Below are 24,420 nucleotides of genomic sequence, written 5' to 3' on the forward strand. Positions count from 1 at the left end.
GCAAGGCTTCTAGTCTGTATATATTAATGGGTATATAAATGTTCACTATAAAATTCTTTCAATTTTGCTCCATGTGCAAACAGAACTTGCTTTGATATCTATCTATTTTAAATAAACGTCCCTTAAAAACCATGGTTTTCAAATTTCCTTTGTTCCACTGATTCACAAAGTATTTGTGAAAGTATTCTTAGAGTATGTAGAGCTCAAAGCACTCCAGTACCCCAAATAGGGAGTCAATTAGAAACTGGAGTGTGTATAATTGTTAGGCTGTTGAAATGATGTGGGCTTACATTTGAAGAGTACAAATTCAGATTATGTACAAATGAAAATGACTTAAATTCACTTCACTGGAAGTTTTTACAAAAATGGTAATACTATATACTAATAAATCTATGTTATTAAATCATAATAGAACTTACCTTGATCTTAAAAGGTGAAGTATGAAGGTTTTTCTACTTAGACTTATTTCATATAACAATTCGTTGTCATAAGTTTCCTGAAAAACAATATCCATAATGTGAACTAAATATGTGCTCCTTCAGTGCGGGCTGAGGGTGGTTAATGGGGTGGGTAGTCTATCCAGAGTTCAGCTCTCCTTTCAGGCAAAATGGTAAATATGGATAAAGCTGAATTTATAAGGAAGCTAATATATGCAGGATTTTGCTTTCAAGTTATTTTTAATTAAATTTTTGATGTTTATTTCTAGTTAAAGAGAAGGTAAAATAAAAAAAATCATATTGCCCCCTTATCCAGAGATAAATGTTATTATATGTCCTTACAGTGTCACCCCCCAATAAATCTTCTGTTTATATATATTTTCCCAGTTTTGTATACACTATCTTACAGCTAACTTTTTTTACATAAAAGTAAGTTATGGCCATGACCACTTTTCTATTCCAATAAATATTCTTTTATAGTATGTATTTTATTGTGGAAAAGCATAATGTGAACTTATTTAATCTACACTTAGATCAGAAATTTGATTTGGGTTATTCACTATAGGTAGACAGAATTTCATTGTCAACAACACGGAAAAAGTGTAAAGCTTTTGGTAAATACTTCCAGATAACCCTGAGGAATGGAAGTACAAATTTAGAATTTCACCAGAAATTTATAGTGGTTCTTGTTTCCTTGCCTTAAATATTATCATCAATAAGATTGTTCAAATAATGAAATAACTTATTGTCATAAATTGTTGTCTTTAATGACAATTAGAATTGATATTTTCTTTTGTTTAGTTATTTGTATATTTGTATATGAATTTCTAATTTATGCCCTCTTACGATGTTCTTTTCTGGCATTTTATTTATTTATGAATGATAAGAATTCTTTATAATTTAGGAATTCACAGTTATTGGGCATATATCTTACACATTTCTTCAATTTATTGTTCATTCATTTATTCAATTGATGTTTTTTTCAGTCACAGTGATCATATGGAAAATACAATGGTGCACACGTTAGTGGTCACTGCTCTCATGAAAACCACAGTGTGGCAAAAAAGGAAAATCAAGCAAATGTAATTGGTATTATAAGCATCTTAAGAGGAGAAACACAGTGACTGTGTAAGAGGGTATTGAAAGGAGGAGTCAGGGACAAGGAAGAACACATGCAAAGGTCCTGAGGTAGGAAGGAGCTTGACATATATGAGGAACAGAGAGAAATTCAATGTTGCTGGAAAGTCAAGTTGAGTAGAAACGGAAATGAAAAGTAGGAAGGAGCCAAATCATGTACAGCTTCGTAAGCCATTTAAAAGAATTTAGACCTTATCTTAAGAGCAAAGAGAAGCAAAAATTTTCAGCAGAATAATGCAGTAGGTGTGATATTTTAGATGTCTTAATTATTGAGGGTAATGAGTCAGCAGAAATCATGACTGTAGGCAAAGGCTGTTGCTGTAATACTAGCGGTTTGGGCAGGGAAGTGGCAGCAAGAATAAGGAACAATAGATAATTTTGAAAGATATTTACATGATAGAATCTACAAGGCTAGGTGATTGTTTGATGGGGTAGGCTGAAGAGAGGAGTCAAGAACTACAGCCTGTTTCTGGTTTGTTTAACTGTGCCACTACTAAGAGGAGGATCTTCTGAAGAGAGGCAACTTTGAGGGAGGGAGAGGGGAGTTTTGTGTTTGTTAAAGGTGAGGTGTGCATCAGTTAGGACTTTTTTGATTGCAAGTGTAACATAAAATCAGGATTTTATTATAAAGACACAGTATTGGTAGTGGGCAGGCAAGAAACAGATACTCAATTAAATGAGAGTATCCCATTTTACAACGAGATGACCTTTATGTGTAGATGTGTAGGTGTGTGTCTGTGTCTGTGTGTGTAACAGGATGGTATATCAGGACTTTTTGAAATGTGAATAAATATAAATTTTATATTAGCTAATATTGAGGAACAATTTTTATATGTCAGATGTGATAAAGTTATTTTTAATCTTGTCATTAATAGTTTTAATGAACAGGATAGTTAACTTTATTTTTTATTTTAGAATTTTATGTATTTTTATTTAAGTTTTAAATTTAGTTTTATTTTAGAATCATTTTAGATTTAGAGAAAAGTTGGGAAGACAATATAGAGAATTCTCATGGACTCCACAACTCAGGTTTTCCTTAATGTTATTATGGTGTATTTGTCACTACTGATGAACCAAAATGGATATTACAATTAACGTTTACACTTAGCCAGATTTCCTTCATTTCTGTCTACTGTCCTTTTATGGCCTTAAGATCTCATCAGGACACCGTATTACATTTTATTGTAATGTCTCCTTAGGCTCCTCTAGACAATAACAGTTTCTCAGGCTTCCCCTATTTTGGATGACTTTGACAGTTTTGAAGAGTACTGGTCAGGTATTTTGTAGGCTGTCTCTCAATTTAGGTTTTTATGAGTTTTTTCCATGCTTAGACTAGGTGTATGGAGATTTGGGAGAAAAACAAAGTGTCATTTCCATCACCTCATAGCAAGAGTATATACTGTCAACATGACACCCTGGTGATGTTGACACTGGTCACCTGGCTGAGGTAGCATCTGACAGCTTTCTCCACTGTAAAGGGATATTTTCCCCCTTCCCTAGTCCACTCTTTGAAAGAAAGTCACGATGCACAGCCCAGGCTTAAAAAGGGTAAGGAGTTATGCTTCACCTCCTGGGGAGGGGAATATCTACATCAATATTTTGATTCTTCTGTATGGGATGTCTATTCTCACATTTATTGACTTATTAAATCACTTATTTATATCAACATGGTGTCATAGACAGTTACTTTATGTTACGGTCCAAAACTATGTCATGTATTGTTTCGCTCAATTTATTGTTTCTTCTTTGGCCATCGGGAGTGATTTCAGTTGGCTCCCATGTTCTTTTAACATCTCTCCTCATGGTGGGTAGAGGTTGTCTGTTTGAGAACTTCCTTACTTCCTGGTACAAGGTGCTCCAAACTCATCTTGTGTATTTCCTGCCTCAGTTCGGGCTCATCTTGTATATTCACTGTGGGACTTTTAATATCAGTATTGATTAAGTCTTAATAGATGCCAGAAGAGCCCACCGGCTTTTACACAATGGGTGGTAGAAAGCTTGTTTTGCCCTCTTAGCTGGGTGCCAATAATCAACCAGTTAAGAGAAGGTGAGGAAAGACTTAGAGTTCAAGACAAATCTATTTGTAAGGAGATTATCAGACGAGAATGTTTAGAGTAGACATTGTTTCCAAATAGTTGCTTTTTCATCATCTCAAGCCATCACTACAGAGGCCTCAATAGTACCATTTGGAACATTAAAATGTGCCTTAATTATGACTGAGAGACATAATAAGTGGAAATCTGGGAGGCTGGCTTTTCTAATGGTGGAGGGAAAAAAGGCACTGCACTGGGAAAGGTTTGCCCTCTCAAGAAGTGTTGGGTCATGTGATAGTTATCTTTCTCTGACTGCCTTATTTCACTTAGCATAATGCTCAACTATCACATGATATCACTCATTTATGGAATATAATGAACAACATAAACTGATGAACAAAAACAGATCCAGAGACAGAGAAACATTGATCAGAATGTCAAACCTCAGAGGAAAGGTAGGGGAGGGTGGGGGCAAGGGGGAGAGATCAACCAAAGGACTTGTATGCATGCATATAAGCCTAACCAGTGGACACAGACACCAGGGGGGTGAGGGCATGAGTGAGGGGGTTGGGGGAGTAATGGGGGGGGGGATAATGACACATATGAAATACCTTAATCAATAAAAAAATTAAAAAAAAAGAGGTGTTAGGTCAAAGTGACAGTCAGTATTCTCTGTGGGCCAAATTAAAAACCTAAGGCTCAAAATGCAATTGCCTGGTAATAAAAATCTAAGGGCCAACACTGAATGCCTTTTACAATAGTGGGAATTGAAAATAACACCATTTTAAAGTTTGCACACATGATGTGTATTATACATTTTCTACATAAGTAAACATTTATTACTTTTAAAAATAAAATTGTAACTTTTTTCATTTTAATACCTGAATAAACCACCCTTCTAACCAGTGGGCTAAGTAGGCCTTTCTGTTGCTGTGAAAGTTGTCCAACTCTGCCACAGAATCTGTCAGGCAAATAAGCCTGCATACCAGATCACTGTTCCCGGGAGCCAGCTCAGAACAAGTGAGGTTGCCTTACATCAGTCTGGAAAGAGGGTAGTGGGCTCCTCACATACACTGAAAAATGTTTAATGGAACCCCCTAAAATCTGAGCTTGACTCCTTCTTGTTTCCTAATCTGTCAAGGGCTTCTTTCCTCTTATCCTCCCCTTCCCACCCACCCAGGCACAGGCCGTAAACTGATTGGGAGTCCTAAGAAGAACTGAAACTTTTCTCTTCTCTTGTTTGCTTCTAATTGGAAACAGAGGTTGCTTTCCACATGCCTGTAAAAGCAATACATTTTATTTATTATTTCAAAATCTATACCTGTAGGTCATAATCATGAGTGTGCCAAACATCTCGCTTCTGTATCACAGGAAGCCTTTTAGGGTAAACCAGTTCTTGGCCCTCTACTCCAAGGACCGACTTTTCTAAAAGGAAGCATAAAGGGAAAATACATGTGGCATTAACATGCACCCACGATGACTGGATAACAGAATTACTCTCAGAGAGTTCACTTGCTCCCAATTAGCAGCCATGTACAACATCACTATAAGATAGCACCCCTACTTTACAAGGAAGGAAATTGAGACAGATATTTCCAAAGTAGAAAAATATACCGGTAAGTAAAATTGGAAAGGAGGCAAAGAAATCAGGGTGCTTCGGCGTCTTCCATCTTTTAACCTTGTTCTACGTTGTCACCTTTGTCATCTTATTCTCTTCATGCCTGTCTCTCGATTCTGCCACCTGTCAAAGCCTCCCCTAGAAAGGACTGTTTCAATGCAAATCATTGTTTATATCTCCCAGGGACAGGTGCATTTGAAGTCCTAACTCTAGAAGCTAAATAGAAGGCTTCCCTTGTTAAAGGATTTTAGATACTCTTCAATCAGTGTTAAACAGAATCTACACACTTCCTGTCACATTGGTAGTCGCCACACCAAAGACCCATGTGGAGGAAAGAATACAGGATATTGGAATCTGCTCTTTTATTTGAATCAAAGTTTTACCAGCTTATTAGCAGTATGACCATGAGTAGCACACCTAATCTCTCTGATTTTCTTATCTGTAAGTGGAAATCATAATATAAAAGTTTAAGTGTGCTCATATACAAAGTGGCTCATGGCTAGCACAGTGTTTGTTGCATTACAAGTATTCAGTTCACCCCTGCCTCCTTGCCCCTGTAACTCAGGGTATTTAAGAGTGACATGGCATTTCATAGAATCATAGATTCTCAAGATTAGCTCTAATCTAGTCCAAAACCTATGCTGTGTTCCTGGCAAAATCATCAAGGGATATTAATGTTTTTATCTTTTGCATTTAAACATTGCGATTAAAAAGACATTACCTCATTGTACAATAAGAAAACGCCGATGAAAGGATTAAGACATACCTTTAAACTGAGAAGTGAATAAAATCATGAAAATTAAACTCCCGGAAAGCATTCTGAATGATTCTGGTTGAAGAGGGAGGCATGTGCTTGAGAAAAAATGTGCCCAGTTCTTTGTCCTTGCTCCCACAGCAAGGATGCAGGGTCTCACAGGTAGTTAGACAGTTTTGATCCAGGTCAAGGAAGTGTTCCTTGACCCACACTACACAATTTGTAAGGTGCTTGAGGCTAAAACCTGAAGGGTGGACAGCATGTACTAATTAAAGGCAACCACTGTGCTGGTGGTGCAGGTGGGCTGGGCAGAGATCCCTACCTCACGCCTACTGTAAATGATTCCTAGTGTACTAAAAATTCAAAAAAAATTCAACATGCCTCAGAAAAAAATGATTGAAGAATGTTATATATACTTTGGTCAAAGAAGGTCTTTCTATTCAAAATGCCACATGCAGAAACTCTAAAGGAAAATCTGATATAACAAAATCGATAGAAATATTGAAAACTTGCTAGCTAAATGATGGCCTTTAGAATGCTGTATGAAACACAAGTTAGTAATCTTTATTTTACTTCCACTCTGATAAAAGAACCCAGGGGGTCATTGGGGACAACAAGGGGGATAAGGGAAAATAACTTTATATATTTTTTAAAATATGTTTTTATTGATTTTTAGAGAGAGAGGGAGAAGGAGAGGGAGAGGGAGAGAGAGCTATCAGTTGATTGTTACTGCATGCCCTTTACTGGGGATCAAGCCCACAGCTTGGGCATATGTCCTGACTGGGAATTGAACCAGCAACGTTTTGGTGCATGGGACAACACTCAACCAACTGAGCCACATTTGTCAGGACTATCTTTTTTTTCTTCCACTTTTATTGAGATGTAATTGATATACAACTCTGTTTAGGATGTACAACATAATGATTTAACTTACATATATTGTGAAATGTTTACTACAATGAGTTTAGTTAACATCCATTATCTCATATGAATACAAAAAGAAAAATGAAAAACATATGTTTGTGTTAAGAACTCTTCGGATCTATTCTCTTAACAACTTTCCTGTATATTACACAGGAGTGTTCACTATAGTCACCATGCTATCCTTATCTGTAAGTAGAGATTACATTCCTAGTACTTATTTATCTTATTACTGTATCTTTTGACCACCTTCATCTAAATTTACTCATGAAAACTTATTTATGCTATAAGTTTCAAATTAATTTAAACTAAAAGACAAACAAAAACTCTATAAATGCATGCAACATCTATATCCTATATAATAAAACCCTAATATGCAAATCAACTGAACAGCAGAACGACTGGTCGATATGATGCACACTGACCACAAGGGGATGTATGATCAATGCAGGAGATGCCCCCTGGTGGTTAGTATGCTCCCACAGGGTGAGCACAGCTCAGTCAGAAGCTGGGCAAATGGCTGGTGAGCACAGCGGTGGTGGCGGGAACCTCTCCTGCCTCCACTGCACGGGGCAGTAAGAAGCGAAGGGTCCCAGACTGCAAGAGGGCACAGACCGGACTGAGGGACCCACCTCTTGAGTGCATGAATTTCATGCACCAGGCCTCTAGTATATAATAAAAGTTGAGGGCAAATGTCCCTATAATATAGAACTTCTTCAAATCAATGCAAAAAAAAAAAACAACATTAATAGGTAAATGTATAAAGGACCTGTGCAAAACTATATGTCTGTGTTCTCTTATTGTATTAGAAGAGATATCCCTTTGCCAATACTTTATCTGTGTGTGTGATTCTATCCTGTTTCACATTATTGATTATCCCTATAGTAGTCACAAAAACATAACCAGTCTATGACAATTGAAAACTTTCTTTTGATAAGTTTAAATAAGCTCAAGTTTTCCCTTTCAAAATATCCTATCGTCAATCTTATATTCTATAAGCACCTACCATTATCGTTTTTAATTCCCTTTCAGCTAAACTTCTCACAGAGTTTATATAACTTTTAGTAACTTTCTTATCTACAGTTCATCCTAACACATTCAATTCAGGCATTTGCCTTTATGATTCTACCGATATAGCTGTCTATCTCCAAGGAATTCACAATTGTTACACCCAATGGATATTTTGGTTTCTCATCTTACTTGCCCTCTCAGCAATATTTGGCACTATTGACCAAACCATTTCCTTTGAAATATTACATTTAACTTTCTAGAAAAAAGCAAAACAAGAACAACAATGAAGCCTGAAACAGATTTCTATATCGAAGAGGCTCTGTGAGTCCAAATGTCAGGCAAAAACAGATCATTTAAAAAATTTTAAATTTTATTTTTTGTTGAATTTATTTGAGTGACATTGGTTAATAAATTATATAGGTTTCAAGTGTACAATTCTATAACACAGCAGCAGTATATTGTATTTTGTGTTTACCACCATAGATCTTAAAGATTACATGAGAATGGGAATGTTTTGTTTCCTTTTTATTTCTCTGCTGCAAATCAATGAAGTAACCTTTCATAAGATGCTAATCTACTCTCATCTTTGTTTCCATGATGGGTTTGAGGTTGTAGATTCTAGAATTCATTACTTATTTCCACCAGGATCAGTTCTTTACATATTAGTCAACCACGAGGGTTTTTCTTGGAGGCCTCTCAGCAGAACTTGCCTGCTGACCCCTTTTGATCTACCTCACAATCCAGATACCCCTAGGGCTTGCCCTCCTGAGCTCTCTCCTCTCCTTTTTCCCTCAATTCTGCTCCCTCTCTTTGTCTAGCGCAACTTGGCAAACAACCCCACAACCCTGAAAGCATGGGAAGAATGACAGAGGACAGAGATTATCTAAATCAGAAATAAGAAGCAGCCCACTCTATAGACCCAAAATGCTTATTCTTGTACCACCTTTGTAAAGAGAAACATGAAGAAAAGGGAAGATAAATTCAAGTAAATAAAGAGGATGAACAATAATATCTTATTCAAACTAAAGCTTCACATAGAAACAAAAATATTAGCAGTTTTCTGTCTGATTTTAAAAGAAATATCATTATAATGTACTCCAAAACCATATTAATCAACGGGAACTTGTAATTCTCTTTGTAGAAGCCAATTTCAACCCATGAATTGTGCTGTAAGTGCATTGAAAAGAACATTCAATTCAGAGTCAGGAGCTCTCTGTTCTCCTGTGATTAATTCTGCCTTCTCTGGCAAATTATTTATTTTCTGGGTCCCCGAGTCTTATTTATAAGTTGGGACTGTTAAACTATTTGATCCCTGGGGACATAATTTTAACACCAGGATGCTATGTTGCCTTGCTTTTACTGATTTCTTCCCCTTTTCTAAGACCTTCCTCATTGATCTGGAGCTTTTATCCCCATCATACTTTTCATTTCTAATCACCGATTTGTCCATTAATATGCACAGTAAATGTCATGCAATAAATAAAATTGTCATAAAAGATCAACTCCCTCTGCCACCCAAATGGACAAAGTTATTTCTGGGGAATGGCAGACCCAGAGTAAATAGAGTGTATAGAAATTTTACCTCTTAATTCTGATAATCCTATGACTTAGTTAATGACATTGAACAAATTACTTAATATTCCTAGAGTTTTCATTTCCTCATGGAAAACCAGAATAGTACTTTGTACATAGGATCCCTGTGCAGGTTAAGTGTGATAATGAAAAATTCATAACTCATATATCTCTCTCAATTTTGTTGAATGATTGACACTATTTTCCACCTTCAATTTAACTGTTTCATAAGATATTTATAAAATACACTAAATTTTATAAGGTCAAAATGGTTTAAACAAGATAGACTTAACGTCAAATGGTGTCAGAATATCAAATAAAATGCAACATAATTAGATTTTCCCTTGTTGGATAAGTAGGGCCAAGGTGATAGCATTTTTAATTCTATTCATACAATTATGTCACCCCTTCTCTGCACCCCTCAACAAGCCGTAATTTTCTTCATCTTTAACCAAATTATAGTAACTCTCTTGACCTTGCATGCCCGTTCAGCAACCACAATATTTCTGTAGTTCCTTTATAACAAGGTCCTCTCAAAGAGTTATCTATAGTCACTGTCCCTAGTGCTTCATTCTCTCTTTAATCCACTCCAGTCATGAACAAGAGACAATCTCTTTTCTCCCCACCTCTTTACTGAAATTACTCTTCAAGGTCACCAACCATCTCCAGATTTTTAATTCAATGCTCAATTCTCAGTCCTGATTTTATTTCTCTGCCATGTTTGACTTGTTATTTGACCCTGTCTTTTTGGATACATGTTTCTTACTTGACTTCCAGCCCTACTGTTTCTCCCTCATTAGCTGCTCCTTCTTACTTGAAGTTCTTCACATATTTCTCCTCATACCACAGGCCTGTAAACAGCAGAGGCCCCAGGTCTCATTCTTTGAACTTATTCCCTTTTCAGTCTATACTTATTCCCTTGGAGATCTTACCATATCACATGATTCAAAAATGACTGTTATGCTGTTGATGGCCAAATTCATAGGTCCCAGAAATATTTTCCCCTTCAGTTGTCTATTTGGCATTTTCATTTTGATGTCTGGTGGACATCACAAATTAAATATATACAAAAACAAAACTTCCGATCTTCATCCTTAAAACTGTTCCTCCAAATGTCTTGCTCATCTCAGGAAATGACAATGCTGTCAATCAGTATAGCTACTCAAGCCAAAGATCAGGGGGTGGTCCTGGCACTCTCTTTCTCTCCCACTCCCACACAAGCTGTCAGGAAATATTGTGGACTCTTCCTTCAGAATAGACTCAGAATCTAACCTCCTTTCATCTCCTCCACCACTTCCACTCTGACAAAAGTCCCCAATCGTGTCTCACCTGGATTAGTACAACTTTCTGATAAGTGGTTTTACTCTACTTTGCTTCTCCTACATAGTTTATTTTCCAAAAGTAACAAGCCATACTTTTAAGATGGAAGCAATGCTGTGTCATTCCTCTCTTTAAAATATTCCAATGGCTACCATTTTACTGAATAGAAGCTAAATTCCTCATAATGATTCCACACTATCTGGCACCCTGTGCCTCTTGCACCTCAACGCCCCCTCTTCCCTTCAGCTCTCTTCAGCCACTCTGTCCTTCTTCTTGTTCCCAGAAGAAACATGCCAGCATGCTATCTTCAACTGTAGGTCTCCATCCTCACCTTTCTTAGCTCTTTTCTCAAATACATTTTTTAAATTAAGATCTACTATGTACACTCCATTTTATTTTATTTTAAATATATTTTTGTTGATTTCAGAGAGGAAGGGAGAGGGAGAGAGAGATAGAAACATCAATGATCAGAGAGAGTCACTGATCAGCTGCCTCCCATATTCCCCCCTGTAGGGATCTAGCCTGCAACCCAGGTATGTGCTCTGATTGGGAATTAAACCATGACCTCCTGGTTCCTAGGTTGACACTCAACCACTGAGTCATGCCAGGTGAGCTGTAAATCCCTTCATGCAATCCACCTACGCTCTCCTTATCGCCTTTCCCACTTGGCTAATGAAGACTAAACACCTGGTCAATGAAGACTTTTATTTATGTATTTGTTTTTCAACTATCTACCTGCACAGAATGTAATGTAGATAATGTTGTCTGTTGTTCAGTGTTATGTCCCCAATATCTAGAATAGTACCCCCTGCAAAGTAGACTCTTGATAAATGCTTTTAATGGAAATTAAGCATTTTAAGGATATTGTCCTTACAGTTTATATATATATACTAGAGGCCTGATGCATGAAATTCATGCAAGAGTAGGCCTTCCTTCCTCCAGCTGCTGACACTGGCTTCCCTCTGGCTGCCCACAGGCACCCAGGACCCGGGCTTCCCTCGGGCCCAGGCTTTGTCTGGAAGGATGTCTGGAATAATGTCCGGAAGGATGTCTGGTCTAATTAGCATATTACCCTTTTATTAGTATATATTTTAAAGAAACTAATATTATCAATGAATGTCTGAGACTCTTCCCTCTTCTGTCTTTCTGAAGGGGATACCCTATGCATGGTGGCCAAGTATAAGAAGATATAACTTACGTCCAGACACTTTTTGCAAAATATTTTAAGGCTTGCAACAACAACAAAAAGCAGGAACTGATCATTTGCTTGGTTGGCCTGCTCGGTTCTTGGTGTCCTTGCTCCTTTTATCAGAACCCTGTGTGAGTTCTCCCACGTAGCTGGTTCACCTTTCATCTTCCTCCAGATTCAGCTGAAATACCTTTTACAGGGTTGATTGAACAGAACTTAGAGTATACTAGTCAGTCTTTTATGGCTTAATCGTATTCTTCATTTCATGCCACCCTCTCCTCCAACTTGACAAGTACAATAAGTCACTCTCTGAGGTGAGGGGTCATCTCCTATCCAGCTTTCCTGAACCCACACATCTCATGCCACATTCTTCATGATACTTCTGTTACCCACCATAAAACAGCTGTTCCTTCCTTTCCCTGACTCCTAATACTCTGCCTACCTCTGCCCCACAGTGTGCATGTCAGTGTGTGAGAAACTTGGAGCGAGTTTTCTCTCTTTTGTCTTCTTGCTTTTGTAGACTAGATATAGTGAAGTCTAAGGTATTTGGTAAGTTTGTTTAGATCTCAGTTAAATTATATAAATGAAGTCCCATGCCCTCCATCTGTTAGTTCTCTCACACACTTGCAATGCCAGGAGGTATTAGTAAAATTTTCAGCTTATCTTCTGAAATACGTTCAAGCCCTTTGAAGACAGAGACCATGGCTAACATTCACATGTTCCCTGCAGGGTCTAACAACTTCAGGTCTTGTACACTGTTAGGACTCAATACATAGTATATTAAGAAGATTAATTTATTATAACTTTATTGCAGCACTCGGTTTGCAGAAAAGATGATAAACATTATAAATTTATTGTGATTGCAAAAGGTTCCTCTACCACTCTATGCTTTCTGAAAATTCAAGCTTCTCTTTGTATATCGAACACAAGGTTGCTCAAAGGCCCCAGAGTCAGTGTTATGTCCCACATAACAAAGCTATAGAGATGCTATCACGTTCATTCCTAGTTTCATAAAAAAGAGCTAGGCAAAGAGCTAGGCAAGACCATCAAATACTAGGAGCCAAGATTGTATTATTATTTCTAATAGATTGGACATCTATTGTGCCTTTTTTATGAAACTAGGAATGAACATGATAGCATCTCTATAGCTTGCCCAATGCTTTGTCCCATAGTCATACCTTCCGGCACAGCTAGATCTCTGTGTGCCGGTACTAGCAGCACTCCATTAATCATGGGCAGAGGCTGGGCATGGCTCCCAAGCCTGTGCCAGAAAATCCCCACAGCAAGGCTGTCTCCTCACAAAGACAAAGTTAAGGACGCGATGTTGGCCCTCAGATATCCCTTACCTCGGAATGCACGGTTTTAAATCAGGCTTGAAATTAGCCCTATTATCTAATGATGAAATAAAATGGACACCCTGAGCACTCCACTCTATCAGGCAATTGCTCATTAATCTTTAACAATATGTGGTAGTTATACTTTTGACTCCTCCAAAACTTAACTACATCAGTGGTCCCCCCTAGGTAACTGTGGGGAGATTGGTTCCAGGTCTCCCCACCAGGGATACAAAAATTTGAGGATGCTCAAGTCCCCTATATAAAATGGCAAATATCAATGTATACAATTGGCCCTCCACATCTGTGTGCTCCCAACTATGGATCAAAATGGTATAGATATTTATTTTAAAAATTCACGTGTAATTGGACCCACACAGTTCAACCAAGGTTGCTCAAGGGTCAACTGTACTAACTTAAACAGGACAACAATTATATATCTAACATTTAGATATTAATTGAATGATGAGATTTATCCACAGGTATGAACTCTATAGTAGAGTATTGTATAAATTAAAATAAAAGTGTTGAAAAATAATTTAGATGAAGTCAGCTCACATGTCAAACTGGGTGCTCAATTGAGATGTGTTTAGCAGTGGAACAGGTTAAACAGGATTGGGGGTGGGACTGTGCTGTGAGATGAAGCTACCCACTATGTCTGAGATGGATGGTATAGAGGTCCATTTGCTAGAGTAAAAAGATAATTATTTATCCTGAAGGCAATGGCCACAAAGCTTTTAAACACAGAAATATTGTGTTAGACTTATTTTTTAATCATATAATCATGTGGATATCTGAGATAAATTGGAGTGCACGAAGGAGAAAAAATATATATATATTAGTCTCTCCCCCTCAATTCCTAGCACAGAACTTCTAAAACTCTTGTAATTTCCTAAGTGATAGGATAATTTCTTGTTCTAATATTTGGTCTTTGACCCCATCCTTGACACAAGCCTCCCCAAACCCTTGTAATTCCTAAGTGATGAGAGCACTAGGGGCATTTTTTGTTCTAACGAGGTGACTCTGGTGAGCTCATGGACGGTTCCTGTATGGAGGCCAGTCACCAGAAAGACCAAGCAATGATTAGAATCTTGGAATTTTCAGCCCCACACCACCATCTTCTAGAGAGCGGAGAGGGGGTGCAAATGGAGTGAATAACTGATCATGTCTACATGAGGAAGCCACCATAAAATCCAGTGATAGGGGCTTCAGAGAGCTTCAGGTTGGTGAGCACATCCATGTACCAGGGTATGTCAGCACCCCAACTCCACGGTGATAGAAACCCCTGTACTCAGGACCCTCCCAGACCTCCTATCTCTCCATCTGACTGTTCATCTGTATCCTTTGCCATATTCTTTAATAAAATGGTAAATGTGTTTTCCTGGTTCTGTGACTGTTCCAGAAAATAATCAAATCCAAGGGGAGGGAGGTCATGGGAACCTCTGATTTGTAGCCAATTTGCACAGAAGTCATGGGTGCCCTATTCTTTGCAACTGGCATCTGAAATGGGACAATCTTGTGGGATTGAGCCCTTAACCTGTGGGATCTGATGCTATTTCAAAGTAGAAATGTCAGAATTGAGTTGAATTGTAGGACACCCTGCTGGTGTCACAGAATTACTGATGTCAGAAAACCTCCCACATACTTGGTGACCAGCAGTGTCAAAAGGGAAGTGTTCTGTGTGAAAGTAAAGGAGAAAGGCAGGTGAAGAGAACTCGAAGTTTTTTTTTTTTTCCATATACAAGAGAATGGATAAGATTTTTAAAAAAATGACAATGCTAACTGTTGGTGAAGATTTGGAGCAACTCAAATTCTCCCATATGCCTGATGGGGATGTGAGTGATGATATTCTAGAAAACATCAGCTTCTTATAAAGTTAAATATCTACTGTCATCTGCCTAGTGGTTGCACTCTTGGTGTTTACCCTGAGAAATGAAATTATATGTCAAACAAAAACATGTGTGCAAATGTTCACTGCAGTTATAGTCATAACAGGCATAAACGAGAAACCGCCTAAATATCCATGAGTGGTAAAATGGATTACACAAGTTGTAGTGTACACATATGCTAGTACACTACTAAGTGTTTTTTTTTTTTAAAATGAACTGCCAGTGCACCCAGTGAAATAGATGAGGCAGTTTTGAAATATGTTCAAAGATTCTTTTTCATATTCTTTGTTGAACCTTCTCTTGATTCAGGACTGACCGTCATGGTGCACTTGCAAGCAATACCAAGCAACTGAAGTGATGTCATATAACCTTCTTGACTAGGTCAGAAAAGGACGTATAGCTTCTGCCTGGTCCTGTGACACTCACTTTAAATCCCCGACTCTCCATTCTGAGGCTACCAACCTATGAAGAAGCCACATATCAGTGTTCCAGTCCACAGATGCACTTGACATTTCTGCCAATAACCAGCATCAAGCACCTGTGAGCGACACTGTCTCCAGATGCTCTGGGCCCCAGGCATTAAGTCACTGCCAGTCTTTCCAGCTGTGGTCCCAGACACCACCGGCTTCCCACTGTGCCCTGATGAAACCCTGACCCACTAAAATGTTTTGTGCCACTAGAACAATAGATGGATCTCTGAAATGTTATGCTGAGTGAGATACTGGGCTCAAAGAATACATACTGTAAGATGTCCTTTACCTGAAACTAGAAAACACAAACTTACTACTGAGTGATAGCAGATCAGTGACTGCCAGGGCCTGCTGTGGGGTGGGCCTGAGCGGGGTAGGGCATAAAAATGGGCAATGGAAATGTTGTATAGTTTGATGGTGGTAGTGGTGACATTTGTAAAAACTCATTGAACTGTATCCTTAAAGTAAGTGTGTTTTATTGTACATACATTATACCTCAATTTATTTGTATTTTTAAAAATAGCAACAAATGTACAGAGGACACTAGAAACTATTGATATGCCCAAAGGATGGGTAGATGTCTGCCAATATTTGTTCTCCTTGCAGTCACTAAGTCACTCATGACCAAATCCTCAGGAAAAGGTGAGGGAGGGACAGACAGGCCTTGGGCTGCTACCTACCAAATTCTGGAATTTCAATGATCAGGAAAAAAGTGGACTATTGTTTGCTCATGTCCTCCTAGAAGTTTTCATGTTCTAGCAATATTTTTTTTTCCATAGGAAAGGCCAGCTAGTGACTATAGTAAGTTCTTTATTTCTGACAGCAGGTGTCACAATTGCCTCATAAAAGAGAGGCATGCTGCGTTTTCTTAATTTACCTTAAAATGTGGTTTTAAAATCTATTTCGTTAGTATCATGGATTGCCATGACAATGAATACATTTCCTCTAATGACAAGTAACATGCAGGTAAGTACATCATTGGTTTAGTAAAGTGACTGAAGGGGAAAAAGGGAACATCAGCTCATTAAATGTGTGTGTGTGTGTGTGTGTGTGTGTGTGTGTGTGTGTGTGTGTGGTATCCATATATACAACAAGCAATATCCCTAGTTCATAAATGTCAAAATGTGAAAGGATGCTACCTCTGGCATCAAGGAAATATGGTAACTAACCACATGCTATTTGCAGGTGCCAGGTAAGTCTCACAGCCCTCACCACTGCTTCCCAGCTTCTCAGACATCTGCCTCATTTAGCTTCTCTTGCACAGACTTTAACTCAGGAGAGGAGCTACCAAGTGCCCATGCCCCTGCTGATTGGCACCGCAGAAAATAATGGAGATTTTTGAGGCCAGCAGGGCCTAGGGTAGTGAAGTGTGGTGGTGGGCACTGGACATCTGATTATGGACATGGGAGGTTGTACCCTTCTTTCATTTGGACTCTGGAATGGTTCGGAGGAGCAAAAGGAATTCTGTCTGCTGTCTGTAATAGAGCTTGCAGCAAGTGCCTGCTGTTCTAGTAGTCCGTCCACAGCAGGAGCTCAGTAAGTGCAGGGAGATGAGCCAGCTAACAGCCTCTAGAAGGTGCACATCCCAACCTCGACAGCAGACCGTGAGGACTTCGTCTCCCAGGGGTCAGCAGAAACTTGGACCTGCCCCTGATCTTCACACTCTTAGAGAGCTTTTACAAGTGAATATTGTTTGTAGGTAGTTTTCTATTTTAAAAGGTGAACTAATCCTCACTGTTTCAATATTTCTCTGCACTCAATTCTGGGTCCCTCATTTTGGCCAAGACCATCATATCCTTTATTGGTGGATTTCTTTGTAGGACAGGAGGCCTACACATAATGAGTCAGAAAAGGTGCCCTCTGGTAGCTGGGCTGTGAAAATGTCCTGGTATATTCCAGACATGAGTGCCTCTTCATCAAATTTACAACTTCTTCTGTACTTCTACTTACTCCGCAAAGGAGTAAATGTTACCATAAACAAAGAAACAAACAATAATAAAGGGAAAAGTTATAAAGCCTTTAAATGATGAATTACCAATGGATGTGAAATTTCCCCCCATGGAGACAGTCTTATCCAGGGTAAAAGCTGGAAGATCCACCTCTAAACTAAATTTCTTGGCTAATACTTCTCTCTGCGTATTAGCAAAGTATTGGAGGATGGGGAAGAGAGAGGGCTGGTCACGAAGCCTGGTTCTGGTGGAAGGTATGTGACAGGAGTCGTTACACAGCAGCGTTAGGAAAGAGCAAGGCATCAGGATATGAAACAGGACACACATGCCACGCCCAGGCTGAATAAGGGTTGGCAGTCACTGAACTGGCTGCACAAGCTGACTTAGAAATAGCCACTGGTGTCTCCCTGATGTGACAAGCCAATGAAGAGCATTGGGATTTGCAGTCCTGCTGAAAATGTACAACAAGAAAAAGCAGAATCAAAATAGCGGGGGAAACTACTAAAACTAATAAGTTAGTTTAGCAAGGTCATAAATTAGATACACAGTTCAATACAACAGAATAAAAAGTCCAGGAATTGACTCTCATGTATATGTACTTATTGATTTTTTTTTTTTTTTTACCATTTTTGTAAATGTACCAAGGAAACTCAACAAATGGTGCTGGAACAGCTGATATATATATATATATATATATATATATATATATATATATATATATATATGAAAAGTGAACATTGGACCTGACCTAAGACCTGTTTAACTTAAAGTGCATCATAGACCTAAATGAAAAACTAAAATAATAAAAGTTCTAGAAGGAAGCATTAAGAGAAAATCTTCATAACCAAGGGGAGCTGAGATTTGTTCACACAGAGCAAAAGGATGTTGCCTTTTTAAAGTTTGAAGTTTTTAATTTTAATAAAGTATAATTTATGATGAATCATCATAAAAAGGCAACATCCATGAAGAAAATGAACAGGCAAATTGCAATCTAGGAGAAAATACTTGCATGTGCAGTTGACCCTTGAACAACAAAGGTTTGAAATTCATGGGTCCACTTATATGTGAAGTTTTTTCAACAAATATACAGTTGGCCCTCTGTATCCCCAGGTTTTGCATTCACAGATTCATACAAACGGGTATGGAAAATAGTACAATGTTTTCAGTCTCAGGGAGTCTGTGGATACAGAGGACTAACTACTAGTATATGCACTGTCTACATCATTTTATATAAGGAACTCGAGCATAGATGAATTTTGGTATCTCAGGTGTCCTGAAACCAATTTCCTGTAGTCAAAGCTACACACTGATTTTCGCCAGCACAGGGGTTGGTGCTCCTACTCCCCAACCTCATGTTCAAGGGTCACCTGTATATATATGAGATTTATCGGAATACTTGTAGTACATATATCTGGCAAAGAACCTGTGTCCGGGATACTAGAACTCAAAAATGATAATAACTATATAGTCATAATCCAAGAGATTTGTGGTCCACAGCTAAGAAGTGAGGCAGGACTCCAGTCACAGGCAGAGTTAACTAAGAAAAACCCAAAAGAAGAATCCACTCTTGTGACTTGAGGTTGAGGTTAAGGAAAAAGAAAGGAGATATTGAAGAATTTAAGAAGGAAAAAGGGAAAAAAATTATTAATTCTAGGACAAGAGCTGCCATGGTTGGACTAATTTTAATTCTGAGGCAGAATAGAGGATTACATCCCAGAGGTTCAGTAGTTACGCTTGGCCCTAAACTTCCTCAGAGCCCATTACAAGGGACATCCATCTAACCAGGCCTAGCAGGTTCCTTCTGGCTAATGTGCTAGGATACCTCTTGGGCCCGCTAGTCTGGGGACGAGACCTTGATGTTTGGAGGCTTGCGATATGCCACTCTGAAACAAGTGATCCACCACAGCAATCTTCAACCCAGGCCACAGATTTTTCTAATCCAGTATTTCCCCCAAGTTTTCATATCCCTGGACAAGAAACTAGAATTTCCTCTGGATGCGGCCATTCCGTTTTGTGTTCCTGTCCCTGGACAATAACCTGTGTCCAATACCTCCCTGCATGGGCTTTAGGTGACAGCTCTGTGGACACTGCAAACAGTGTCAGTAATTATCACAGGTAATTCAGTGCCACTCAGCTGGGTGCATGAGTGTGTGTGTGAGTGTGTGTGTGTGTGTGTGTGTGTGCGCGTGTGTGTGTGAGTGTGTGTGTGAGAGAGTGTGTGTATGTGTGTGTATGTGTATATGTGTGTGTGAGTGTGTGTGTGAGTGTGTGTGTGTGAGTGTGTGTATGTGTGTGTATGTATGTGTATGTGTGTGTGTGTGTGTGATTGTGTGTGAGTGTGTGTGTGAGTGTGTGTGTATGTATGTGTGTGTGTGTGAGTGTGTGTGTGTGAGTATGTGTGTGAGTGTATGTGTGTGTGTTATTGGCAGGTCCAGAGGAGGCCATTTCAGAGCATGCATGCCCCTCTGTCCTGAGTTCTCTTTCAAAGATTCCTTTCAGGTGGAAAACTCTCTCAGGAGGGACTCTCCTTGTCTTACAGGTTTATATTTTCTTAAATGAATAAGAAAACGATGGGGAAGAGAGAGTGCTGGTCACGAAGCCTACTTCTGGTGGAAGGCATGTGACAGGAGTCGTTACACAGCAGCGTTAGGAAAGAGCAAGGCATCGGGATATGAACCACAGAAACTCTAAATCCCAGATCAAAAGTAGAACCAAGATATATGGGTAAAGACATTCAACAATTAACAAGAGCACAGTTATGGAAAAAAAGGAAGGAAATAAAATAAGGAAACAGGGCAAGGTACAGAAAGATACCCCAGTCCTTTGGGCTGGAGTTTCTGCAAAGAGCAGTTTTCTGCATTTTAAGTCGATGACTATGCTTATGTTTGTGTTTTACACTGCTGTTTATCTCTTGCTATTATTAAGTATCCAGTAAAGTTAGTTTTGGGGAAAAGCACTTTAGTTAACTGTGCTAAGGGAACCTCAAGAAAGGCACTTTTGTTTTCCATTATGTAAGGTCTATTTGTAATAGATGAGGAATACCATATGGAGAATTGGCATTGGGGGGGGGGGGCAGTGTTTAGCAGAATGAGAGTGAGCCCAGTCCAGGGTACAGGAGGACAGTCAGGTGCTCTCTTCTGAACATTTGAAGAGCTATGGATTTTTTCTATGTGATGGACTCAATTACTTGTAAGTAATCTCTGTAAAGCTGACCTAACTGCCTACACTGAGTGTCCAGATTATTATGATCTTTGAACGCATGATAATCTGGCTACTCAGTGTATATATATTAGAGGCCCGGTGCATGAATTCGTGCATGTGTGGGGTCCAGCCAGCCTGGCCAGGGAGAGGGGACATGGGGGGTTGGCCGGCCTGCCTGCTGGTCAAACTCCTGGTCGAGGGGACAATTTGCATATTAGCCTTTTATTATATAGGGTATACACTGATTGGCCAGATTATTATGTGTTCAGAGATCATAATAATCTGGCCACTCAGTGTATATTGGTAAAGGAGGCTCTTTGAGGGAAACGGTCTCAGATGTGATATTAGAGATGAAAGCCAGGCTGCCAGGTACAGATGTCTCAGCAATCCTGGTGGCCAGCTCAGAGAGCAGGTCCACACAAGTGCATTCAGCTGGCCTCGATTGAGGCAAGTTGACAGTGGAACTTGTAATTTAGAATAGCCACAGAGAGAGTGAAAGGGCCGGGAGGGAACTCACTTTGCAGAGTGAAAGTAGGAAAGGAGAAGGGACATGGTTACAGCATCTTGGGATAACAGCAGCGCTCCTCCTGATCGGATTGCACATGTTCGTAGAAGTATACGTTAATTCATTTTCACGGATCCTTACATTTCTTTACAAATAATACAAACTACAGATGTTATATTTGTTCATGTGAACATGTTTTTACTGTCCTGTGTTCTCACTCTTGAATGTGGCCTCTACCATAAGATGATCACTCTCTAAAACAAAACATAGATCTAGGCCATATGGAATTGCATTCCACAAGCTATTCTCCCATTTTTACCTGATTTCTTTGAGAATTCTTCCCACTCTCAGTAAAGCTCAATAATCATGAGAGGACTTTACCAGCTATTGAGACACCAGAATAAATCATGAAAAAGCCCCGCCAGAGTGGCTCAGTGGTTGAGCATTGACCTATAAACCAGGAGGTCACGGGTTCAATTCCTGGTCAGGGTACATGCCTGCGTTGCAGGCTGGATCCCCAGTAGGGGGTGTTCAGGAGGCAGCCAATCAATCTTATCATTGATGTTTCTATCTCTCTCTCCCTCTACCTTCCTCTCTCTGAAATCAATAAAAATATTTAATTTTTTATAGATTGGTTTAGAGTTTGAAGGACTTATAAGTATCCTTTGGAGGAGTTTATTTCTTTTTGAACCATAGCTTTCCTCAGACGTTGTGTGGAACTCTCTTTTCCCATTCTCTCATGATTTGTTTTTCCTTCTTTTCTCTCTCTCTCTCTCTCTCTCTCTCTCTCTCTCTTTCTCTCTTTCTCTCTTTCTCTCTTTCTTTCTTTCTCTATTTCTCTCTTCCTTCCTTCCTTCCTTCCTTTCTTCTCTTCTCTTCTCTTCTCTTCTCTTCTCTTCTCTTCTCTTCTCTTCTCTTCTCTTCTCTTCTTTTCTTTCTTTCTTTCTTTCTTTCTTTCTTTCTTTCTCTCTCTCTTTCTTTCTTTCTTTCTTCCTTCCTTCCTTCCTTCCTTCCTTCCTTCCTTCCTTCCTCCCTCCCTCCCTCCCTCCCTCCCTCCCTCCCTCCCTCCCTCCCTCTCTTTCTTTCTTTCTTTCTTTCTTTCTTTCTTTCTTTCTTTCTTTCTTTCTTTCTTTCTTTCTTTCTTTCTTCTTTTTGCCTGGTTAGTGCCAACCTATGTGTTAGGTGATAAGGTATGTGCTGAGTGTTAAGATGTTGGACCTGTGGACTCCCTTGTACTCTTTCCTCAAACCGTCATTCTAAAGAAAGCTCCCAGAAGAAAATCTATTCAGGGATACCTTCTGGCATAAGATTCCAGAATACCTGCTTCAGAACACCCCCCTTAAAACATGGCGTTGCCTCATACTTTTTCATGATTAAAAAAATAAATAAATATTTTTATTGATTTCAGAGAGAGGAAGGTAGAGGGAGAGAGAGATATAGAAACATCAGTGATGAGACTGATTGGCTGCCTCCTGCACACCCCTTACTGGGGATCCAGCCTGCAACCCAGGCATGTACCCTGACCAGGAATTGAACCCATGACCTCCTGGTTTATAGGTCAGTGCTCAACCACTGAGCCACTCTGGCCGGGCCTTTTTCATGATTTATTCTGGTGTCTCAACAGCTGGTAAAGTCCTCCCTAACATGCACATTCATAGGTATCTCTCATTTGGTTTTGACTTCCTTAATCTTAAACCTGGAAAATTATTTTCTAAACCACATTTTTCCATACACACACTCTTCTTTCCAAACATAGGCTCCATAATTCAAAATATTTGTCTCTCCCTTAAAATGGTCACAATCCTGTTCCTCACTTTCTTTTCCAAAAAAATATACTCTATGACTTCCCTCCTGGAGGGCTCTTCTCTTATTGCTGTGTCCTCTTTGACCACATGGTGCCACTTGGCATTAGCAAATTCTTTTCAGATCTCCCTCTGTTGTACTTCGGAGCCTCTACATTCACCACCATCCACAATCATTTTGATCCATAAGATCAGTAATGCCACCTCCCTCCCCCTGGCCCCATGTGGCTCTTACCTTCTTCTCGTGGCTGATTGGACTCTGCTTCCATTACATTCAGCATCCTTGCTCACTCAAACCTTATAGGACAACTTATTCCCCCAATTTTCTTTTTTGTAGGTGCATCCATGTTTGACTGGAATTCTCTGAGGAAATGTACAGGCACATGCGTGCACCGCCTCCTCACAAGATATGCCCCTTAACTTTCAGTGTCATCTATGGCTTGACTAGGTCAGTCTTTTCTTCTAGCCTAGTTACTAAGCATATAGATTCTTTCTTCAGTTTTTTCCCAGACCAAGAAAGCAGCCACATTTTTTAAAATTATGATACAATACTAAGAGCAAGTCAGATCTATTTTCTCCTGGTCAGTTGTTATGATATGAAGTTTCCAGAGAGTCCTAGGAATCAGCCTATATGCAAACACAACAAGGACCAGGATGCCTTTCAACACTGAGGAGACTTCAGGGTCTGGCTTAGTCACATTGTTTCTGCTCACTTCTCTCCACTTTCCTACTTCAGGGAATAAGATGGTTGGAAGAAACATTAACTGTAACCTACTTTTCTTAACTGGTTTGTAGAAAAAGAAAGCAAAAGAGCATTTTAAAGCCATTCAAGCTGCTTGGTTTACGTAGTCCTTTTCATATCTATGTTCTTGTTTGCGTCTTCTTGGGAAGAGAGTATAATTAGTCACCATCCTCTGTGCCAAAATATTTTACATGCTGTGACTTTATCTTTTTTTAATTTACACAAAACACTGAAAAGATGATTTGATGCTATAACCATTTAAATATGTGGACAACTTTCTTATTATGATTTTTAGCTGTTAGTTTTTCTTATTAGTTTCTAAAATATACAGTGAGTAAATATAATGTTCAGGTGCTAAGACTTTGGTGTACTGTCCTGGAAAGAGAATGTCATATCTGATGGAAACTCCAGGCATCCATTTACTTGTTGTGTGACATTGGTTAACTCTTTCTGAATGTCAATGTTATCATCTGCAAAATGGAAACATCACTAAACTAAAGGGAGTATATGAAAATTAAATAAGATGATATATGGCA

The 24,420-nt window shown here is 39.0% G+C and overlaps 1 protein-coding gene across 1 annotated transcript in view; it reads right to left on the reverse strand.

The window, feature by feature from the left end:
• ADAM7 (ADAM metallopeptidase domain 7) overlaps positions 1–23,423 on the reverse strand; it is a 73,604-nt gene extending 50,181 nt beyond the window's left edge. Inside the window, exons 1-3 of the mRNA XM_054718313.1 lie at positions 23,378–23,423; positions 4,929–5,032; positions 420–496 (exon numbers count right to left, since the gene is read on the reverse strand). Coding sequence (XP_054574288.1) covers positions 420–496; positions 4,929–5,032; positions 23,378–23,423 — 227 coding nt within the window. The remainder of the gene's footprint in view (positions 1–419; positions 497–4,928; positions 5,033–23,377) is intronic.
• Between the last annotated feature and the right edge of the window lie 997 nt (positions 23,424–24,420).

The sequence above is a fragment of the Eptesicus fuscus genome, chromosome 6 (assembly GCF_027574615.1).
Source record: "Eptesicus fuscus isolate TK198812 chromosome 6, DD_ASM_mEF_20220401, whole genome shotgun sequence".
Lineage (NCBI taxonomy): Eukaryota > Metazoa > Chordata > Mammalia > Chiroptera > Vespertilionidae > Eptesicus > Eptesicus fuscus.